This window comes from Adiantum capillus-veneris, chromosome 20, assembly GCF_014529385.1.
Source record: "Adiantum capillus-veneris isolate H3 chromosome 20, ASM1452938v2, whole genome shotgun sequence".
Taxonomy (NCBI): domain Eukaryota; kingdom Viridiplantae; phylum Streptophyta; class Polypodiopsida; order Polypodiales; family Pteridaceae; genus Adiantum; species Adiantum capillus-veneris.
The window spans coordinates 27,802,633-27,826,524 of record NC_140950.1 but is presented as its reverse complement, the minus strand read 5'-3'; the positions used below and the strand labels follow the sequence as shown (position 1 = coordinate 27,826,524).

The 23,892-nt window shown below is 47.1% G+C and overlaps 1 protein-coding gene across 1 annotated transcript in view; it reads left to right on the top strand.

The window, feature by feature from the left end:
* Positions 1-23,892, top strand: part of LOC147432278 (PH, RCC1 and FYVE domains-containing protein 1-like) — a 77,723-nt gene that overhangs the window by 24,610 nt on the left and 29,221 nt on the right. Inside the window, exons 3-8 of the mRNA XM_086492241.1 lie at positions 9,492-9,581; positions 9,685-9,771; positions 9,870-10,070; positions 10,152-12,293; positions 12,395-12,541; positions 12,624-13,261. Coding sequence (XP_086348367.1) covers positions 9,492-9,581; positions 9,685-9,771; positions 9,870-10,070; positions 10,152-12,293; positions 12,395-12,541; positions 12,624-13,261 — 3,305 coding nt within the window. The remainder of the gene's footprint in view (positions 1-9,491; positions 9,582-9,684; positions 9,772-9,869; positions 10,071-10,151; positions 12,294-12,394; positions 12,542-12,623; positions 13,262-23,892) is intronic.

Here is a 23,892-nt window from a genome sequence, read left to right as displayed (position 1 = left end):
CGCAGTCGTCGTCGTCATCGTCGTCTCCGCACCTTGCATCATAGCTTCACGAGTTTGCATCAGCATCATGTACCGATTTGTGCAATCAATAGCATAGACTTCTCTCGCCATCGAGAGAAGGGAGGGTTTGACAACTTGTTGGTGTCGTATTCTTCTCTCTCTATGTCACGTGACACATCCAACCCTATGTGTCTGTGGACAAGCTACAGCATGATCAGGGTTCAGTCAGTCCAGTCAGTTTAGATTAGAAGTGATCTGGCACTTTTGTGAGTCTATTCGTAGACCGTGCATGCCCAGTCACTTAGTGTAGATGCATATCCTTTGGTTGCACACAGCATGATCATAAGCATTCCCATCAGAATCCATTAGAATCAGTCAGGGAATTTTCCAGTGCATTTAGCCTATTTTACCTATTTTTGACATTTTTCACTTCTTATTTTCAAGTGACTTTTGTTGGAAAGTAGGTAGGGCAATTTTGCTAAGTTTCTATATAAGCAAACTAGAGGTAGCACTATTTGGCAGAAGAGGCAACAGGAGCCAAGCTCAGCAGGCAACTTCTCAAGCAAGACCTTGGCGGTTTCCCCCTCCAAGCAAGAAGAACCATCCCCCTAGCGTTTTCTCCACCAAGCACCATCGCCTAGCCTTGCATCAGCCTGGCGTTTTTGCATCATGATACCATCGCCATAGACCCCATCAGCTAGCGTTTTTGCAGAGCCACATTTCTAGCGTTTTTGGATATCCCAGCGTTTGCAGATTTCAGCCTTTGTAGTCTTCAGCCCTGGCGATTTTCAGTAGTAGAAAGACCATCAAATTCAGCCCTAAAAGAGTACCAGATTCAGCCCAGAAAGACCAACAGTTTTCAGCCCTTAAGAACCTCAGTTTTCAGCCCTAAACCTGCAGAATTACAGCGACAAAGACCATCAAAAAACAACCCCAAAATTAGCGTTTTTCGTCAGCAGCAGATTTCAGCCCATAGCGTTTTTGGACAGCAGATAAAAGATTGCAGATTTCAGCCCTTAGGTCGGTGTCGTCATCCCCGTCGTCGTCGGTGACAGAGCCTAGACTTGCATCAGTCACATGCATTCAATTTGTACCAGTTTGTGCAATCATAAGTAGACCACTCTCGTCGACGAGAGTGGGGCTTTGAAGGAGGGTTTTATAACGTCTCTGGTGTCGTATTCTCTTCTCTCTCTATCTCTCAGTTTCATACACTTGCATGCACAATGTCCATTCACTTTGTTTGTGATCATAGCATTCTCTCATTAAGAACGGAAGGCTCTACCTTCCATAGGAACAAAAGGAACCTTGAGCACAGTTCGGAGCACTCATCTTGAGCAAAGCGCAAACATTCATTCCGCTGCACCTAACACTCTATCTCTCAGTCTTAGCACCTTCATGCACATTGTCTATTCACTTTGTTTGTGATCACTTGCACTCTCTCATTAAGGAAACGGAAGGCTCTCCCTCCTGTAAGCAAAAAGGAACCTTGAGCATGATCGGATCACTCATCTTGAGAAAGAACATCATTCATTTCCGCTGTACTTTACAACAAGAAATAAATAAAGTACTTGCTCTCGCAACAGAGCGAGGGGGCCCTTGAGGGTGGTTGGGATGCGACATGCGGTGTCGTCTCTTCTCTCTCTCTCTCTCTCTCACATTCATTGTGTTCAATCCAATTTCTCTTTTCAAGTGAAGTAAAGTAACCTTGTGTGTTTGTGCGGAGTACTAGATCGGAGCTAAATCCTTAATTACTTCCGCTGCTTGTGACATTGGTATCAGAGCTCTGTGCGTGCATCAACTATGCGAACTCAAGGGAAGAACAACAAGAACGCAAGCAGAACCAAGAACCCAAAGAACCTCTCTCAGTTTTTTCTCCTCAAAGAATCTTTGTGTCACGATCCCGGACTTTATAGCCACCCCCACCCTTAATCCATCGCGCATTGGGCGCGCTCTCATCTCCATCGCCATGTCTTTGAACGAAGATCGACATCGGATACACAACAATCCGGATCTTGAGTGCCAAGATTTGCTTGCCTTGTATGCGGATATGGAAGGAGTTGGAGAAGGGATCCCTAACCCTCTTTTGCATTCGCATCGCATGTAGGGTGCGTCCACTTTCGTGGACAAGCAACCCTTGGAATTACCTCGGAGCACCCTTACCGTTCATCTTCACTTGCAATGTTTTCACGATAGGGCTATTTGAGTGGTCGTACTTGCTCGCAAGGCAGAGTCAGCACCAAGGCTGGTATTCGCCCGACAGTAGTAGGGCTACCTAGTAACTCGGTTGGTCGTTGTTTACATCACAACAGTCTCTACATTCGCAGTATCCACCAGTTTGGAGGAGCAATGTTTTCACGATAGGGCTATTTGAGTGGTTGTACTTGCTCGCAAGGCAGAGTCAGCACCAAGGTTGGTATTCGGCGATAGTAGTAGGGCTACCTAGTAACTCGGTTAGTCGTTGCTTACATCACAACAGTCTCTACATCCGCAGTATCCACCAGTTTGGAGGAGCTTTCATCGATTATGCATCCACAAGCATCACAAGGATTCAACATCAGAAGTACAGAAAGCATCTAAACAAAGTTCGGCAGTTGTGCCTCAGCTTAACAAGGGGGGATGTCACGTGTGCATTGCACATGCACCACGTCGACAAGCTTCTACTATAGTCTAGCGTCAGTCTTAGCTTAGGACCTAGTGTGGCACCTTTGTGGGCCTCTAGCAAGACGTGCATGTCCAGGCCGGTCATAGTTGCATACCCTCTCTTGCACAGTACAGTCAGTCGGCATCTATGCATTTTACTGCATGTGCATTGTGAACCACCTCTTAGCATTGCATTTATTTATAAGTGACTTTTCATCTTCCAAATTGTGGGGTGATTTAGGAGGCTGCTCGACCCAGCATTTGGCACCTATAAATGAAGCCCCTTGGGCGCTAGAGAAGGTAGAAGCAGCAGGGAACCAGTAATACCACAGACCCCCCGGGCCGCTGTACCAAGCACCAAGTACCCAGCATTTCCAGCCCTTCGTATCAGCGTTTTCAGCCCTTTAGCTCCAGCATTTTCAGCATGGAGCATCTCAAAATTCAGCCAGCATTCCATCGTTTTCAGCATGCAGATTTCAGCCCCTTCATCAGTTAGTTGCATATCAGAGCCGTCAATCCCTAGCATTTTCAGCATTCAGCCATAGCCTCGTCGTCGTCATCATCGTCGTTGCACTACCGAGGACCAGAAGTACCAAGTACTCGCAATATCGAGCACCAAGTATCCGCAACACCTAGCACTTAGCCTCTCAGGTACCGAGCATCTACCGTAGTACCCCTCAACATCCTTGTGGCACCAAGCATCTGCATCAAGTACCCATTAGCATCTCAGCATTTAGCATCCTTGTATCAACATTGTGCAACAAATAGTACTTGCTTAGTTGCCAGAGCAAGGGGGCCCTTGAGGGTGGTTGGGACGCGACATGTGGTGTCGTCTCTTCTCTCTCTCTCTCTCTCTCTCTTTGCGTCTCTCTCTCTCTCTCTTATTTATTGTGTTTAGTTCAGTTTCTCTTTTCAAATGAAGTAAATTAACCTTGTTTGTGCGGAGTACGAGATCCAAGCTAAATCCTTTAACACTTCTGCTGCACCTGACAGGGAATGTCACAAAGTGATGACGCGGCATGCTAGTGGCATGACGAATTGGAAGAGAAATGGTCGAGTGGACAAGAGAAAGTGAATGGACTAACTTGAAGAACTTATGTAGCACCGGTCGTGGGGCGCAAAACCCTAAAAGGCAGAAGCTTGAACTTTGGCGGACACACCTGTAAAACACGTTGATTGCTAACGTGACATGGCTAGACGAACAACTGACATGGCAAGGCTGTACGGAATTTCGAAAATCGCACTGCTGTGCTGACGTGGCAGGCTGTACGAATTTTCGAAAATTGCGTTGGCAGCTTTTGCAGATTCCACGGCTAGCTTTTGGGGCCCAAAGCTTTTGGGGTTTGATTTGATTGCTTTTGTGCCTTTGCTTTTGGGCATCCCTTGTAAGTTTATAAGAGCCCTTGGGTCGCTCACACTGTAAAGCATCTGGACGTCGAGTCTGAGAGCAGAGAACCTCGGGTGTTGTACCTTGATGTGATCAATAATAAAGTAATACCGAAAGGGGCGCCAGTCTTTGGGGCCAGTGCTTCTGGGCGCGGAACTTTGCCGTGCGACACTCTCTCTCTCTCTCTCTGTATCAAAGTGCAGTGATTTTGAAGTTTCTGTTCGTGTGTTGCTGTTGATTTGTCGCTTGGAGTGTCCAAGCGTGTAACAACACGTCATCTCTTTGTGACAAAATGTCCTCTGATCAATATCGATTTTGTTTGCATAATTGCATGGAGTGGTAACTGTTAACAGTGGTTGTCGAGTTTTGTGTTGGCAGGCGTCATGGAGGATGAACGAGGGATGACACCAGAGAGAAATTGCAAGAAGATAAGAGATTAGAACGTGAGGAGGGTCACGAAGAGGAGAAAGGGTATTTGATGAGGAGGGAGGAGGGAAAAGACTGGCATGTAATCTCTCTCTCTCTCTCTCTGTGTAACAAACTGCTGACGTGTCAAAGCCTAAAGAATGGAGCCATCTTATAGATGCCGGCTGAGGGGCCTAAACCGTAAGAACAAGTAACAGAAGAAGTCCTCCCAACTTATGGGGACCCCGTTCGATGGGGGCCCAAGTGACATAAAGGATTAAAATAAAGCAGAACCCGCACATGCAAAAATTGATGACGTGGTAGATTTTTCAAAAATTTCGCTGGCATGATGACGTGGCAGGTTGTACGGATATCTGCGTTTTGCGTTGGTTGATGACGTGGTAGGCTGTACGGATTTTCGTGATTTACGCTGGCAGCTTTCTGGCTTTGCTTTTGGACCAGATGCTTTTAAGTTTGAAGGCTTTTTACTGTAAACTGCTTTTTAGGCCAAGGGCCTTTAATTATGAGGTTAGGGCTCATTCTCTGGGATGCTTCCTGGAGAAGGTGCAGAGTCTGGAGTACCGACTTGTACTGTGTTGATGCAATCTAAAGAAATACCGAAAGGGGCGCCAAGGTTTGGGGCCAATACTCTCTGGGGTGGAATTCCGCCCCTTAGTGTCGCGTGTCGTCTCTCTCTTTCAATTAAGTTGTTATTGAAGTGTTAAAAGTTTGTTCAATTTGTTCTTTTCTATTGGCACGTGGTGCTCGTCTTGTGACAGTGGTATCAGAGCATCAGGCGTATGTTTTTCTGAAAGCATACCGGTCCTACAAAAGAGCAGACAGAGCTATTGGAATTTTATTTGCGGGATCTTCGCCCTCCAATTCGGACTTATTAGCCACTCCCACCCTTACTTCATCGCGCATCGGGCGCTCTCCCGTCTTCACCGCTCATGTCTTACAGGGCATAAGCCAATTAAGATCACTTGCAAGAGAAGGATCCAGATTTGTTTCAAGTCACTGTTTTTCTCAGAAGTAGTGCCATGCAGATGTTGATGTCTACAGCTACCAAGCAGCATACTCAAAGTACGTGGCAAGCTTTCAAGATTTTTTTTTTGCCCGAAGTTATATGGTTTCTGACATCCTCCTTGGGAGTGCGACTTCTGGCAGAGTGGGGTATCCTGAAATGCTTGCCACTGAAACCCTAGCAGATTATAAGTTGAAATTTCGTGACATCTCTTAGTAGATGTCTCTTCACGAGCAGATGACCTTGGAGGTCGAGTGTGATTGCTATCTTGGGACTACCATTGCCGCCAAAGAAACATTGTTTGTCCAAGAGCTGATGGACCATGCTGTGCTCGGCTACGACCTTACGGAATGAACCTAACCCTAATTTTTGGTGCAGGTTCCAGGATGGAAAGTCAATCGACTTTTTGAGCTGGACTGATGTCGAGATTGCTTTTAAGTTTGACTTCTGTTTGATCTTGTTTGGCGATCTTGTTTGGAATCTGTTTGAAATGGATGGTATCTGTTGTGAACTTGTCTTGGTGCCGATTTGAATTGTTTGACTCTAGTTTTAATAATGGTTTCAGTGATTGGTGATTTTACTCCCGGGTGTAGTAGTGAGAAAAGATGTTTGAGAATGCTTGTTCATATTCATGGCTTGGACCCTTGTGGTTATTTGCGGGGGAGTATTGAATGATTGAAAAGTATTGTTTTTACTCATGGCCCGCACCCTTGTGGTTATTTACGGGGGGAGTATTGTTGTTGTTACTCATGGCCCAGACGTGCATGGTTATTTACGGGGGGAGTATTGTTGTTGTTACTCATGGCCCAGACGTGCATGGTTATTTACGGGGGGAGTATTAAGAAGTCTGAGCAGTGGTTACTCTCAGCACCTCCAAACAATGCAGGTTGCGGTCTGGGGGGCGTTTGGTTGTAAAAGACCTCTATATCTCATGGCCCGGACCTTTTTAGGTTATTTGTGGGAGGAGTGATGAGGGAGGCGTTGAACAGCTCATGGCCTAGGCCTGGATGGTTATTTGCGGAGGGAGTGTTCATCGGCGACTTTATGTTTCTATGTCTTGTAACATGCATATGTAAGCATTTGTGTTGCATTGTGATGTGCCAGCTACTGAATATTCCTAATTGGATGAGATTGCCTCGGTATGTAATTGTTTAGTGCATCAAGACACTTGTGGTAGATTAGTACGGTGTGGGTGTGATGGCTAATTTTACTATGCCGGAATATCAAGAGTTCCGATCTGGACGAAAGGAGAAGCTAACTCCTTGATCAAAAGAACTGAAAGGAAAAGCTATCTCCTTGATAAAAACAGCCGAAAGGAGAAGTTAAAAGAGCAAAAAGGAGAAGCTAACTTCTTAATAAAAAGAGCAAATTGATTGTCCCTCAGAATGACCCTCGGAAATTGAGCTAACTTGAGTTGTTTTGCAGATATGCTATAATTGCGGACGATACTCTCTTTTAAGAAGGGGAGATGTAACAAACTGCTGACGTGTCAAAGCCTAAAGAATGGAGTCAACTTACAGATGCCGGCCGAGGGGCCTAAACCTTAAGAAGAACAAGTAATAGAAGAAGTCCTCCCAACTTATGGGGACCCCGTCCGATGGGGCCCCAAGTGACAAAGGATTAAAATAAAGTAGGACCCGCACACACGCAAAAACTGATGACGTGGTAGATTTTCGGAAATTGCGCTGGCATGATGACGTGGCAGGTTGTACGGACTTCCTCATCTTGCATTGGCTGAGGACGTGGCAAAATGTACGGACTTTCGTGATTTACGTTGGCAGCTTTTTGGCTTTGCTTTTGGACTAGATGCTTTTAAGTTTAAAGGCTTTTTACTGTAAACTGCTTTTTAGGCCAAGGGCCTTTTAATATGAGGTTAGGGCTCATTCTCTGGGATGCTTCCTAGAGAAGGTGCAGAGTCTGGAGTACCGGCTTGTACTGTGTTGATGCAATATAAAGAGATATCGAAAGGGGCGCCAAGGTTTGGGGCCAATACTCTCTGGGGTGGATTTTCGCCACTCCGTGTCCGGTGTCGTCTCTTTCTTTCAATTCAGTTGTTATTGAAGCGTTAAAAGTTTGTTCATTGTGTTCTTTTCTATTGGCACGTGGTGCATAGTTACCAGGGAACGGGAAAACAGAACGGGAACGCGGAACAAAATGCCATTCCCTGTTACGGGTACTCACGTTTGAAACATGGAACGGGGATTCGGAACGGGAACTTGGAATGGGAACGGGGAACGGAGACTTGAAAACGGCCATTCTCTGTTACTATGATGTGGTGCCCGTCTTGTGACTCTCTCTCTCTCTCTCTCTCTCTCTCTCGTTCTCGGAGTTAAGCATGGAAACAAGGTGCTTTCTCTCTCTCGAAGGAGTTGGTTGTGGCATGAGAAGGAACGAAGGTAGAGGGGAGCATAACGAAAGGAAGAAGGAACTCGGAAGGGAGGAGAGAAGAATCGAGATCTCTCTCTCCCCCTAGGGACCTTGAAGCAAGAAGGCAGGATGACACCAAAGGGGATTTGCATAAGCAAGTATTTTTCGACCTAGTAAAAGGGGAGAAGGCACAACAAAAGGCCTAAAGCAGGGAAACCCTCTTCCTCTCTCTTAAGCTAGGAAAGAGAAAGCACCAAGGACAAGATTAGTCAACCAGAGAACACTGTAGGGAGAAAGTTGCTAAGCTCTTAAGGGCAATTAAAGCAGAAAGAGGAGAGTTAAGCTCGTAAAGCAGGTGGACAGCAATTGAAGGCAGCCAAAGAAGGAAGACCAACACGGAGGATATTTGCATCATCTTCCTCAATTTAAACTTGAATACTCATCTTGGTAAATCTTGGTGTCGTTAACAGCCCGGTTAATCTTGTAAAACGGGAGCTTAAACTCCTAGTTATCAGATGATCCAAGTGATGGTGCTGTTAACAGTCCGCCTTGGCTAAGGATCAAAGTTTTAACTCAATTTATTGTTAATTACGGTGATTGCCAGAGCTGTCAGTGTCTATTGTTCTCTCTCTCTCACACCTCACAGCCAGAGGCCCCGCCCTACCCGGCTTACGTTTCGAACACATCTCCCGACAGCGTGTGTGCCAATTGTAACTCATATTATGGCGAGTGGTCTCATTTAATTCTTTTCCGGATTATTTGCTTTCTAGCAAGGCTCTAGCTTTCAATGTTTCCTTGTTAGTTGTTTGTCTGCTTGTTTGTTGCGTGTGCTTTTTTTTCTTTGGTCTAAATTGCTTGTGTTTCTTGCTATGTTCTGCTTGGGCTTGTGGGTGTGGGTGTGAGTGTTTGCTTGCTTGCTTGTGAGGGGTGTGGTTGAATGGTTGGCATTTGCTTTTTTGCTTGTTTTGGTTTCATATTTGGGGTAGCTTTTGATTTAAAAGTGCGGTTTGTGGTCATGGGTGGGTTTCTCTCTTTTTCATCTAGCCTTGTCCTATAGTGCTGAATTTGCCTATTCGAGGCTAGCTCACATCATCTTGTCGTGTTGTTTGAAGATGCTTTTATAAGATTTTATATTGGTCATCTTCTTGTCATGCTATTTTGAAGATGATTTTGGAAGTTGCTTTGGCTCTCTTTGAAAGTTTTTCCAGGTTCAAGACCTTCAATATGGTTGGCATTCTTGATGTGGATTGTGGTTTACCCATTTTGGCTGTCCTAGTGGTGTTTGCCGTTGGTTACTCGTGGGATTTTTCAGAGGAGGATTTCCTTGTGTCTTTGGTAGATTTCTGCGGTCTTGTTATTGAGTCATTAACAGGGGTTGTTTCATGCTAGTAGTGTCTTGTCTGGGCCACTGTACTAGAGCTAAACTCTGAAAGGAAAAAGGGGGGGAGGGGGGGTGTGGGGGATGCAGTGGCGAACGCTCTGGGAAAACAGTCATGATATACATACCTGGTTAGCTCCATTCAGAAAAAGGGGACAAAGTTACAAAGTACAATAAAAAGAAGCGAGGTACTAGGTCCACACTCATAGGAGGGAAGCAAAGAGGTGGCTGGTATTGTTTTTGTTTACACCACGGATATTCCTATTGAATCATGGCGTTGTGGTTTGCAGGATGAAAGGATGCTGATATGGCTGTCAGGGAAAGAAGAGAATCAGCTAAGCTTAAGCGCCGTGTCCCGAATCATACCGGGCCAACGCACTGTAATATGAGCCCATTACTTCTGTTGTTCACCAATTCTCTGTTCTGTACATGTGGCAGTTTACTGAGGCAAATAAGAAATGTGATAAGTTTGTTACTTTTCAGGCTAACTTTCACCGAAATCCAACTCCAGAAAAAGAGTACCAATCCTTCTCTCTTATTTTTGGACACGATGAGCAATCCCTTGATCTTGTAAGAGCACTTGGTTTGCTGGTTCTTTTTTTATTAGTTAATGCCAGCATGGCTTATTCATGCCAGTATGTTGTCTTTTTGTGATTGTCTGTATGCAGGTTTGCAAAGACAAGGAACAGGCAGAGTTGTGGTTTGTTGGTTTAAAAGCTCTAATAAATGGTGGTCAGTCACACAAATTACGGGTAGATACAAAAAGTGATGGAGCAATGTCTTCTGATGGGAACAGCCCTATCAGCCACATGCGTAAAAAGTATATAGGTGGTGGTGGTGGGTCTATGACTGGTAGCAGTCTGCAACAGGTAGCTAATTGGTTACTTAAAGAAGCTGGCATGATGCTAATACTGTTTGAATGAACTTTGTGATGCTGTCATTTGTTTTAGGATCTTGGGGATACTTTCAGATTTACATATGGAAGCCCTCCTCAACATGGGCTGGAGAAGACTTACTCATTAGCCACTTCTAATTCGTTGGAGTCTAGGAAGAGTTATCCGGAAGCAAGTCTACTGGGAGATTCAGGGGACTTAGATTCAGTGTCAGATACTTTGAAGACACAGTTTAAAGATAGTAGTTCAGAGGCTTTTCGTGTAAGCCTGTCAAGTATGATAAGCTCTTCAAGTCATGGATCTGGGCATGATGATGGAGAGGCTTTAGGTGATGTTTACATGTGGGGTGAAGGTCTTGGTGATGGGCTGTTAGGTGGCAGTTCTTGCAGAGCTGAGAGCAGTTCTGGGTTGAAAATGGACTCTTTATTACCAAAGCATCTAGAATCAGCTGTAGTACTCGATGTTCACAATATTGCGTGTGGTAGACACCATGCAGCACTAGTAAGTAGGCAAGGAGAAGTTTTTTGTTGGGGGCAAGAATCAGGTGGCAGACTTGGTCATGGGGTTGATTCAGACGTGGCTCATCCACAGCTTGTGGAAACTTTGGTGAATACCTGTGTAGAGCAAGTTGCTTGTGGGGAATATCACACTTGTGCAATAACTCTCAGTGGAGACCTCTATACATGGGGGGATGGTACGCGCAGTTTTGGCCTGCTTGGGCAAGGTAATGATTTTAGTCATTGGATGCCCAGAAGAGTGCACCTTGCCGAAGGCATAAGGATTTCAAGTGTTGCTTGTGGTCCCTGGCATACTGCACTCATTACATCTGCCGGGCAGCTCTTCACCTTTGGTGACGGAACTTTTGGCGCTCTTGGACATGGGGACAGGGTCAGTACTTCTTTCCCCAAAGAAATAGAATCTTTAAAAGGGCTGAAAACAGTCAGAGTAGCTTGTGGAGTTTGGCACACAGCCGCAGTGGTGGAAGTAATCATGGCTTATTCTGATGCTAATGCTTGTCCTTCTGGAAAGCTTTTCACATGGGGTGATGCAGATAAAGGACGCCTTGGACATGGTGACAAGGAATTGAAATCTGTCCCTACTTGTGTGGCTGCTCTTGTGGATTACGATTTTCGCCAAGTGGTTTGCGGTCACAGCCTGACCGTTGCTCTAACCACTTCGGGTACCGTGTTTACAATGGGAAGCCCAGTTTACGGCCAGTTAGGGGATCCCCATGCCACTGGACAATATCCTCTACTTGTAGAAGGTAAGCTGTGGGAAGCGTTTGTGGAGGAGATAGCCTGTGGGTCACATCATGTGGCTGTACTGACATCAAAAACAGAAGTCTACACTTGGGGTAAGGGTGCTAATGGAAGACTTGGCCATGGCGATGTTCTAGACAGGCATGCTCCCACCTTAGTTGAAGCACTAAAAGATAAGCAAGTCAAAAGCATCTCTTGTGGCTCAAGTTTTACTGCCGCTGTTTGTTTACATAAGTGGCTTTCAGGAGCAGATCAGTCGGTCTGCTCGGGATGTCGCTTTTCTTTTGGATTCACCAGAAAAAGACACAACTGTTATAATTGTGGGCATGTCTTTTGCCATGCCTGCAGTAGCAAGAAGGCCACCAAAGCAACATTAGCTCCTAGCCCGAAGAAGCCCTACCGTGTTTGTGATCCCTGCTACGCCAAGTTGAAAATGGCTGCCGAAGCCGGAATAAGTTGCCAGGGATCAGGCTTAAGGAAAAATAATGCTTTGCAACAATCTTTGGAATCAAAGGATAGAATTGAGAGAGCTGATGGAAAACAGCTGAAGGTGCAATTGTCATTACCTAGGCTCCCTCTCGAGCAGTCTAAAATTTATGAAGAGAAATCTCCCTCTAACTCTAAACACATAAAGAAGCCAGAATCCTTAAGGCGGGTTTCACCTGCCCCAAGTGAGGCTAGCTTGAGAAGTGCTGCCAGTGTCTCTCCCTTCTATGACACAGATTCTTCATCATATAAACGTCCTATTTCTCCAATATCTGTTCCACCTCCTAGGAGTTTGGCATCAGTTATGTCACCCTTGTCAAGGAGATCAAGCCCCCCACGTTCTACTACTCCAACTCAGACCATATCTGGATTTGCGTCTTCAGAATTTATTTTTGAGGACTTGAAGAGGACAAACAAGAGTTTGACTCAAGATGTATTGAAGCTGCAAGCACAGGTAACTTAATTGATCGAACTGTGTGATTGTAATGCTCTTAGGGTAACAAAAGGTTCTGGCTTTGCAAGAGTAATAGAAATTGCTAAATATGGACATTGCAGGTTGACTCTCTCACTCAACGTTGTGAGTCTCAAGAAGTGCAACTTCAACAAGTTGCCAAGGAACTGCAAATTGCAAATTCAGTTGCTGCAGAGGAATCTGCAAAATGCAAAGCTGCTAAAGAAGTTATAAGATGCCTAACAGTACAGGTATGTTAAGCATGTATTTTTTTGTTTCTTTCTTCCCTTGTCCAGGGCTCGGACTTAGTTTGAGTGTATGGTACTCGTGCAGCTGAAAGATTTGGCAGAAAAGCTACCTGCACAAGTGCATGATAGTAATGGGGGGACTGTCACACCTCTATCCCCACTGTTAGATGCTACACAGACGGTAAATTTTGATTCTCTTGGGACACCGGAGGTCGAGGGCATCTGCTTTCATGATCAAAAGTATGCTGGGAATCCAACCATTCGTATTGTTCGAGACTTTGATTCCAATGGAGCTACTAGCCCCTATGCAACACCCAATGGAGCTCTTCATTTACCACAAAGGACCATCTCTCCTCACAATCTCATGCTGAGGGTTGTGGAAAATGCAGAAGCAGACACTATGGTTGATGCACTGCATGGGGGAGTAAACTATGCAGCTGTGCCAGGCACATTGAAAAGCTCAGAGGATGGTCAAATTACTGAAAAGAATATGGGAGTCTCAAGGACTCCTGCTAGAGTGGCAACAACAGGGCCACTGGATGATGGTGAAGCAAGCTGCAAGGCTGCAGATGTCTCCAATGGTGGGAGCACATCCTTAGCGAATGGTAAGCTTACACAGCAGCATGTGGAGACTGAATGGGTGAAGCAACATGAACCTGGGGTATACATCACATTTACATCTTTACCTGGAGGTGGCAAAGATTTGAAACGCGTGCGGTTTAGGTGAGTATCCAAAATTATTCTGCTGTTCATTCCCACAAGCATTTGATGCAAATCTGACAAAGATGCTTAGTACATTACATTTGTTGGCAGGTCCCTTGTGTGTACGTGTCTGCCCCTCTCTCTCACTCTCTCTTTCTATATATATATATATATGTTTGTTTATTTATAGAGAGAGAGAGAGAGAGAGAGAGAGAGAGAGAGAGAGAGAGAGAGAGAGAGAGAGAGAGAGAGAGAGAGAGAGAGAGAGAGAGAGAGAGAGAGAGAGAGAGAGAGAGAGAGAGAGAGAGAGAGAGAGAGAGAGAGAGAGAGAGAGAGAGAGAGAGAGAGAGAGAAATGAAATGAAATGAAATGTTATATTAACGTCTTCAAAAGGCCAAAATGACCTATGAGACCAATCAGTTACAAAATAGTGAATCTAATACCATGTCTGGGTACAAAAGAACTAGAAAAGAACTAGAAGTGGAACAAAATACTACTACTACTACTACAATCTAAAACTACGTGGGTGTAGCAGCTGATACAATAGGTACCCGATAAACTGGATGTAACAGTGTGTGAAACAAAGATGGAAGAAATGGTGAGGATCCATCCTCATCTGCACTCTGGATGTCGAGAGAGTATGGCTCGAATCTTCTGTTGTAGTCTCCGTCGATGCTGTGTAGCTCCTCTCCTCAGTCGTGGTCGTCTGTATCTCTGTAGCTCCAATGCTCGGTCGATGAGAGTGCCAGTAGTGGTCGAATGAGTGTGGGACGAGCTCTGCAGTGGTGGCTGCTCCTCTGGGTGTCCCATATCTAGTGAAAAGAAATCTGTAATGTGTCTCTGGGACTGCCTCTCTCTAGCTCTCCCCAGTAAAGTGTCTCTATACCTGTGTAACTCAAGTAGATATAGTCCAAGACATCTCTGATCCTCATAACTCATGACCCTAGATAGAGGACCAAAACCCTCTCTGAATAAGCTGTGGAAACGCCCCCGTATCTCATAGAACACTGTGCAATGACATATGTAGTGCAACTCTGTCTCTGGCTCTCTCTGGCATAATCGGCATATCCTGTTGTCTGCTGGTATCCCTCTGAATCTACCAGTCTCAATCTCGAGCTGATGTGAGGATGTGCGTATCTGACCAATGGCACAACGCAAACCATGAGACATATGTGTGTCCATGTAGCTGGGTCGAATCACAAACCCATCTCCTGTGAGGTGGAGAAGATGCTCTCTATAGAAAGCCATCTTCGTGCTCAACTCCTGAGGCGGCTCTATCCATGTCCTCCTGGTGTCGAGCTGGATCAGGTCCTGACGAATGAGTCTAGTGATCTCCACCCGTGTAAGAGACAACGAGGGTGCTTGAAGAGAATACTGGAAAGGGGGCAACCTGTCCATGGTGAAGCCATGCGTCTGAAACCATGAAGTCATCTGTGCATACCAGCATGAAGTGTCCCCCTGTAGAGCTAACTGTCTGGAAGACTCAAGGGCCAGTCTAGCATATCTGTCTCTAGTAGTATCCCATAGGCTGTGCACAAAGGACACTGATCTGGTAAGCGCCTCAATCTCCATGGGGGGGGCAGCTAGCTCTGCTCGAATGATCGCGTGAGGTACGGAGGCCTTGGCTCTAATCAATCGGGAGATCATAGATACCAAGGGCCTCTCCATACGTCTCCAACCATCCTGGCCTACAGAAGGTCCCCATACCTGTACCCCATACATCATAGCTGAGGCTACTAAAGTATCAAAGAGCCATAACTTTGTCCGAGGTTCCTGGAACTGAACCTGCGAACACATCCTCTCCAAGCCTCCCAAGGCCGCATAAGCTCTGGTCAGTCTAGTCTCTGCTGCTCTCCCCAAAGAAAACCTCGGCCCAGTGAAGACTATCCCAAGGTAAGTGTATGCATCTGTATACTCCACAATCTCTTGACCATACGTGAAGGTCGGTGCCGATCTCCTGATCCACTGCGGTGTGGTGTTAAACACCATGACCTTGGTTTTACCAAGGTTTACAGACAATCCACTATCCTCTGCAAAACTGTGTAATGCATCCAACTGTCGCTGCATACCCTCTGGTGAGTCAGAGATCAAGACAATATCATCAGCATATAACAACAATGGGATCCACGTCCCTGCCAGCTGGGCACCTCTATCACCCTCTCTGTCAATGTAATCAGACACCTCATCAACATACATACCAAATAGAGTAGGAGACAATGGGCAACCCTGTTTCACCCCGATAGTGGAGTGAACTAAGTCAGATATCCCCTCTGGGGTGCGTACATGTCACATCACTGGTCTGTATAAAGCCATAATCCCCCAAATCAACACTGTGGGCACCCCCATCTCCTGCAGTCTGCGCATCAGTCGAGCTCTCGGTACCATGTCAAATGCTTTGCGGAAATCCACAAAACTACAATAAATCCGTCTCCCATGTGACCTGCCCTCCTCAATGATAGCTCTGAGTGTCAGAATATGGTCAAGAGTGGAGAAACCCCTCTTGAAACCTGCCTGTCCCTTTGCCCGTACACCCTCACCCTCTGCCCAGTTACTCAACTGCTGCTCAATAATGGATGCATACAATCGTGCCAGTGTGTGTCCAACCATAATAGTGCGGTAATTTCCAGGCTCTGTAGGATCACCTGCCTTGAATATAGGCACAATAGTAGACAACCTCCAAGTCTCAGGTAATCCCTCACACATGGCACGATTGAACAACACTGCAAGAACCTCCATCAGCATATCCCTAGCATGTATAAAGTGCTCCGCTACTAGACCGTCATGATCGTAAGCCCTCCTGGTCCTCATCCTGTCAATGGCTCTCTTTACCATCTCAGTGGTAAAGAAGGTGCTCGTAGGTGGACATGGCTTTGTAGGATCTGGAAGGGGATCCTGCCCAGGAACCGTATATAACGATGTCGCATACTGGCCCCACACATCAGGAGAAGTAATCACTGGGGGAGGGGAGTGCTCATGGAAGAGTCGCCATGCCTCGCTTGAGTCTCTACTTAAGAACAACTGATACAAGTCTCGCTCCATCTGGGCCAGGTAAGCTCGTTTCTTCTTTCGCACAAGGCGCCGGAAAGCAATCCGCGACTGTCTGTAGGTGATGACTCCTAAATGAAGATCCCTCTGAAGCTGGGCTCTCATCTCTCTGCACTCCTCATCATACCAACTATTCTGGGGCATGCTCCCAGAATGTCGCCTCCGATCCGGTTGAGTGTGTGGGTATGCCTCTGATGTTGCATCATGTAGTGTCTCAGTCAGTAAAGTAGTGCACTCCTCTACTGAGAGGCCTGGAGCAACTGTGCATCGACGATCCCAGATCGCCTCTGTATAAACCGAGTCAGTCTCTGGTGTAAATGTATAACGGGTGTGTGACCTGCCTCCTGATTTCTGGGCTGTACTAAACTGAAAAGATACGGACAGTGTCAAGAGAGCATGATCCACTGCTACGCCCACTGGTCTGGCTCTCACTGTGAAATCCTGAATACAAGGAATAAAGCTCGGCTGTGTCATAACATAGTCCACTGTACTGGCCCCATGTCTGTGTGGAAAGCATGTGAAGCCTGCTGCTCCAGGAAACCGCTGTAAGCCATTAAGTATGGCTAGCCCATGTGTAGTCGTCATCTCCGTGAGGTATCTCCCATACTCAATCTGCTCTGTGTCATGTGAGCATCTGTCAAACCCCAGCTCACCCACATCCAACTCTCTAAGCATCTCATCTGAAGTGTCGTAGAAGACTGTCTGACAGTTGCCCGTTCGAGCATTGAAGTCTCCTAGGAGGATGATATCACCATCCCTAGAAAACTCCCATATATCATCATCTAGAATTGAGAAAGGCGACTGCCCTCTGGATACAGCATATACTGACGTACTGGGGGGGAAGTAACATATAGCAATATATAGAAATCGACCTGTGTCAGCTCTCAGCCTCACCCACATGTATCTAGCCTGATCATCTCTCCGTACAATATGTAGTAGTGGCTGTAGCTCCTCCCTAAACAACATCGCTACTCCTCCTGAACCTCTACTCCCATGCTCAGATCTCGTGACTGTTCTGTGGGCTGTCTCCCATTTGTATCCCACCACATGTGGCAACAGTTGGCCAGGGGCCTGGTGAGTCTCTGAAAAGAAAACAATGTCCTTGTCTCTGAAACTGTCCTCAAAGGCACCAACATCCAACCTCATAGACCCATTACAATTCCAAGTCGCCATCCTCAATGTGGTCCCATAGGTCTCGCACCGTCATGTAGAGCGCCGCTCTACAATCACCACCCGACCATCTCTGTAAAAGGCCATCTTTCCCTTCTCCCTTGCCGCTTGAATCTCGGGCATTACTTCTCTCATATGCGCAAGTTGTGAGAGAGTGAGGTCATCGCCTAAGAAAATACCTGTCTTCTTGAGAGTAGGTCTCTTCCTCAAGAATTCCTTCTTCTCTTCCAATGAAGGGAAGCGTACTATGAGAGCTCTTTCCTTTGAAGATTCTCCGGGGCCCTCACTCTTCTTGCCCACTCTCCATGCCTTTGTGTGTGAAGGCTTCTCCACCCCCATCATTGATGTGAGGCTTGTGACCTCTTTTTCCACATTGTTTATGTCCTTGAGGCCGGTTACCCTCACATGTAGAGCCCGCACCCTCCTTCTTTGTTCCTCTTCGAGGGTCATGTTGATAAGAGTGGGTGTACAAGGAGCTTCCTTACCTTTCCCTTTCTTGGCAACCTCAATCCATTTTTCGGCCTCCTCTACTTTCTTTTGCGTTTCGGATATGACCGCGGCCCATGACTTCTTCTCCTCATTGATGTTGTCAATTTCTTCCCTCAAAGAGGGCTGAAATTCCCCCTCTTCAAGCCCATTTTTTGGCCGTGTTTCCAACACTTCTTTGTGGAGGTCCAAAATGCTATTCTCCAACGTGGCGATCTTGTTGAGAAGATGATCCTTCTCGTCCTTCCACCTCTTCTCCTTTTCTTCATTTTCTCGGAGGAAAACGGTCTTCGCGTTCCTCCAATCTTCCATCTCTTTTCTCCATGCTTTCATTTCCAATTCAATGATGGAAATTCGTTTGGAGTGAAGCATATATTTGAGTTTGCTTGTTGCCATAGGTGAGGTTGGGGATGACATGAGAGAGAGAGAGAGAGAGAGAGAGAGAGAGAGAGAGAGAGAGAGAGAGAGAGAGAGAGAGAGAGAGAGAGAGAGAGAGTATATATATGTTTGTTTATTCATATATATATATATATATATATATATATATATATATATATATATAGAGAGAGAGAGAGAGAGAGAGAGAGAGAGAGAGAGAGAGAGAGAGAGAGAGAGAGAGAGAGAGAGAGAGAGAGAGATGAAATGAAATGTTATATTAACGTCTTCAAAAGGCCATAATGACCTATGAGACCCGAAAGTTACAAAGTGGTGGATCTGATATAAAGTCAGAGTAAAAAATAACCTAACAATAGTACAAAACAAAGATATATACTATGGGGTCCTAAGTTGATCGATGTGAACCAAGCAAAAGACTAAGCAAAAAATGGGCGGCTTGTTGGGATAGCTGAATCACAAGAGATCTAGCATCGGTCGTTGGCGAATCTCATCAACTTCCTCCATGGTTAGTAGTCTGACTGGGCGTCGTGCATGCCTGGCCAGCGTGCTCCGAATTTTCTGTCGTAGCCTCCGTCGATGCTGTGTAGTTCTTCGCAGTCGCGGGCGCTTGGATTTCCCCAGTTCAATCGCTCGGTCAATCAGTGTGCCTCTGGTGTGAGACGAGGGGGAGCTCTGCTGTGGGAATGGCTCTTGCGGCTGTCCCGTGTCTGCTTTGAAGAAGTCTGTGATCCGTCTTTGAGACTGGTTAGCCTCGCCATTCATCAAGCTATCTTTGTGTCTGCGCAGCTCGAGCAAGAACAAACCCAGACATCTCTGGTCTTCGTATCCCATGACTCTTGAGAGTGGTCCAAAAGCTTCTCTGAACAAGCAATAGAAGCGGCCTCGTATCTCCTAGTAGACGGGGCAGTGAAATGTATAGTGTAGGTCTGTCTCAGGTTCCATGTTACACAAGGGGCATGTCCTGTCCTCTGTTGGTACTCTGCTGTATCTCCCAGTCTCAATCCGCAACTGGTGAGAAGATGTGCGTAACTGGCCAATAGCACATCGTATCCCATGAGACAAGTGGGTATCCATGTATCTGGGTCTCGCCACAAAACCATCTTCCGTAAGCTTGAGAAGGTGGTCTTTGTAAAAAGCCATCTTCGTGCCCAATTCCTGTGCTGGTTGTATCCATGTCCTTCTGGTGTCTAGCTGGGTCAGGTCTTGGCGTATGAGCTTGGTGATCTCTGACTGTGTAAGGGTGAGAGATGGTGCATCCAATGAGTAATGGAATGGTGGCAGCCGGTCTATGCTGAACCCATGTGCCTGAAACCATGATGTCATCTCCCCATACCAGCATGTTGTATCTTCTTGTATGGCTAACTGTCGAGAGGATTCAAGTGCTATGCGAGCATATTTGTCTCTAGGAAGTGCCCATGTGCGGTTTATGAAGGAGACTGATCTGGTGAGCGCCTCCACCACAAGTGGGGGGGTCGCTAGCTCTGCTCGGATAATGGCCCGTGGTACTGATGCCTTGGCTCTAATGAGCCGCGAGATCATAGAGACGAGAGGTTTCTCCATGTTCCCCCATCCGTCTGAGCGACCCGTCCTCCCGTGGTGATCCAGTGAAGGTCCTCATATCTCGGTTCCATAGAGCAATGCTGAAGCCACCAAGGTGTCAAAGAGCCAGAGCTTCGTCCAGGGCTCCTGAAACTGAACCTGCGAACACATCCTCTCCAATCTACCCAATGTTGCGTGGGCTCTAGTAAGTCTGGTTTCTGCTGCTCTTCTGAGTGAGAATGTAGGTCCGCTAAAAACCACTCCAAGGTAAGTGTAAGCGTCTGTGTACTCCACAGTCTCCTGGCCGTATGTGAGTGTCGGTGCTGACCTCCTGATCCACTGTGGGGTGGTATTAAACACCATAACCTTGGTATTACCCAGGTTGACAGACAAACCACTTTCGTGGGCGAACGTATGCAAAGCATCCAATTGACGTTGCATTCCCTCTGGGGATTCGGAGATCAACACTATGTCTTCAGCATATAACAAAAGTGGAATCCATGTCCCTGCCAACTGAGCACCTTTATCCCCATCGCTGTCAATGTAGTCAGAAATCTCATCTACATACATACCGAAAAGAGTGGGAGAGAGCGGGCAGACCTGCTTCACCCCAATAGTGGAGTGAACCGGTGTAGAAAGTCCCTCCGGGGTGCGTACATGCCCTACTACTGATCCGTACAATGCCATGATCCCCCAAATGAGTTCTGTGGGTACTCCCATTTCCTGTAATCTGCGCATCAGTCTAGCTCTGGGTACCGTGTCGAAAGCTTTGCGGAAGTCCACAAAGCTACAATAGATCTGTCTCGCATGGGATCTGCCTTCCTCCATGATGGCCCTGAGTGTTAGGATATGGTCAAGAGTAGAGAAGCCTCTCCTGAATCCTGCTTGCCCAGTTACACGTATTCCTTCCCTCTCTGCCCATCTACTCAGCTGTTGCTCAAGAATGGATGCATACAACCGTGCCAGTGTGTGCCCAATCATAATTCCCAGGCTCCATGGGGTCTCCTGATTTGAAGATAGGTAGGATTGTAGATAGGTTCCAAGTGTTTGGTAGGCCCTCACACATGGCACGGTTAAACATAACTGCTAGAAGCTCTGCTAGTAGGTCTTTGGCATGCATGAAATGCTCAGCTACTAGGCCCTCATGATCATATGCTCTCCCAGTCTTCATCCTGTCAATGGCTTTCTTCACCATCTCAGCAGTGAAAAAGACATGTATGTGGGCATGGGTCGGGGGGGTTGGGGAGGGGCGGTTGTTCAGGTACTGTGTACAAAGATGATGCGTACTGACCCCAGGTCTCTGTGGAGGAAATAGCAGGGGGGGGGACTGCTCATGAAAGAGCCGCCACGCCTCACGCGAGTCTTGACTCAAGAATAGCTGACATAGATCCTGCTCGAGTCTAGCCAAAAAAGCCCTCTTCTTCCGCCGCACCAGGCGTCGGAAGTCCATCTGTGACTGTCTGTGAGTGACGTCCCCCAACATCACCTCCCTCTGAAGTCTTGCTCTAGTCTGGCGGCACTCCTCATCGTACCAGCTGTTGTGAGGCATGCTCCCAAATCGTCGGCTCTGCTCAGGCTGGGTGTGTGGGTATGCTTCACCTGTCGCCCCAGGTCCTCAGTGCATAGGCGTCTGTAGATTACGTCCATGTATACAGAGTCCGTCTCCCTTGTGAATGTGTAGTGAGTAGGGGCTGCTACTCGTGGCCTGTGTGCTGCACTGGAATGGAAGGAGATGGTCATTAACACTAGAGCATGATCCACCGCCACCCCGACCGGTCTAGGCCCAACAGTGAGATCCTCGATACTAGAGATGAGATTCGGTTGTGCCATGACATAGTCCACCGTGCTGGCTCCATGTCTGTGTGGGAAGCATGTAAAGCCTCCCGCAACAGGAAATCTCTGTAGGCCGTTCAAGATGGCCAATCCATGTGCAGTGCCCATGTCTATCAGGTGTCGCCCATACTCAATATATTCCATATCGTGTGATAGTCTGGAAAGGCCCGTCTCTGCCACCTCTATCTCTCTGAGCATCTCCTCTGAAGTATCATAAAACACTGCTTGGTGATGTGCAGTCCTAGCATTGAAGTCCCTGAGGATGATAATGTCACCGTCCCTAGAGAACTCCCATATGTCATCATCCAAAATAGAGAAAGGGGACTGTCCTCTGGGTGGTGCATAAACTGATGTACTCGGGGGAAAGTAACAAATAGCTAGATAGAGGTATCTGCCTGTCTCTGCTTTCAGTCTCACCCACATGTACCTAGCCTGCTCGTCCCTGCGGGCTATATGTATTAGTGGCTGCAGATCCTCTCTAAATAACACTGCCACTCCTCCCGAGCCCCGCCCTCTGTGCTCTGAGCGTGTCTCCTGTCTGTAGGCTGTCTCCCACCTATATCCACTGATGTGAGGCATGGATTGCCCAGGGGCCTGGTGTGTCTCAGAGTAAAAGATGATGTCTCTTCCAGTAAAGCTATCGTCAAAAGCACCCACATCAAGACACATAGATCCATTGCAGTTCCAAGCAGCTACTTTGAGTGTGGTCCCATAAGTCTCACACTGTCATGTGGAGCGTCGCTCAAGTATTACCACTTTTCCGTCTCGGTAAAAAGCGATCTTGCCTTTTCCCCTTGCCGCTCTAATCTCCGGCATTACCTCCTGCATATGAGCGATCTGCGAGAGGGTGAGATCGTCCCGAAGAAAGATGGCAGTCTCTATTAGAGTTGGTCTTTTCTTCAAGAATGACTTCTTTGCTTCCATGGAGGGAAAACGGAGGATGAGTGCTTTCTTTTGAGGTTTCTCCACTGCCTCCATTTTTCTTTATGTTGCCCACTCTCCATGCCCTTGTGTGTGTCGGCTCATGAATCGCCATCAAGGCTGTGAGTTCTTATACTTCTTCGTCCACATTGCCTTTGTCTTTAAGACCGCAAATTCTCACATGTAAGGCGCGCACCCTTCTCCTTTGCTCCTCCTCTAGTGTCTGGTTAATGATGTTGTTGGGTGTGGACGTGGGCGTTATCTCCTTGTCTTTTCCTTTCTTGGCCACCTTGATCCATTTCTCGGCTTCGTCCGCCTTCTGTTGGGTTTTGGTAAGAACATCCACCCAAGAAGTCGTCATTTCTTTGTGCTGTTCTTCTCCCTCTTTGATGGCCCGTACTTGTTCCTTGATCGTGTTGATTTCTTCAATTACTGAGGGTTGCAGTTCGCCCTCTTCCAGTGTGTTTCTTGATTGGGCTTCAGCGAGTTCTTTCTTGAGTGACACGATCTCTTCCTCTTGGGTCGTCACTCGGTCTTCCAGCGTGCTTATCTTGCTCTCTTGGATCAGCACACGTCCTTCGAGAATGTTTATTGTGCCCCAGAGATTGCGGTTCATCTTGGTGATGGTCTCCGTCATTTCCTCTTTGCATTTTCGAATGGCATCCTCTAGGGGGTCGGCTTTTTCGTTCGTCTTCCTCATGTTTGATTGCCGTCCGCAAGGGGGTAAGATGCGCGTGTGCACCCACTCTAGCAGCGGGTGCGGCACTGGATGTACATGTGCACCCACAATGACGGCGATCGCGACGAGTGGCGGAGCGTGAGGCGGTGTGGCCAGGTGCCCTCAGTATGTTGAGAGAGAGAGAGAGAGAGAGAGAGAGAGAGAGAGAGAGAGAGAGAGAGAGAGAGAGAGAGAGAGAGAGAGAGAGAGAGAGAGAGAGAGAGAGAGAGAGAGAGAGAGAGAGAGAGAGAGAGAGAGAGAGAGAGAGAGAGAGAGAGAGAGAGAGAGAGAGAGCAGCCAAGGGGGGGGGGGGGGCGAAAGTTTGAAAAATTTTAAAGAAGGGGGGGGGGGAGTGGGCGATAGACTATAGACAATAAATAAATAAAAACTTACTTAAAAGGCTGAAAAAATAACCCGCGATAGACAAAAAAGGGGGGGGGGGGGGGGGGGGGGGGGGCCGCGATAGACTGGGGGATTAACCCACGATAGACAGGGGGTGGGCGCGCGATAGACAAGGGGGGGGGGGGGGGGGGGGGGGGGGGGG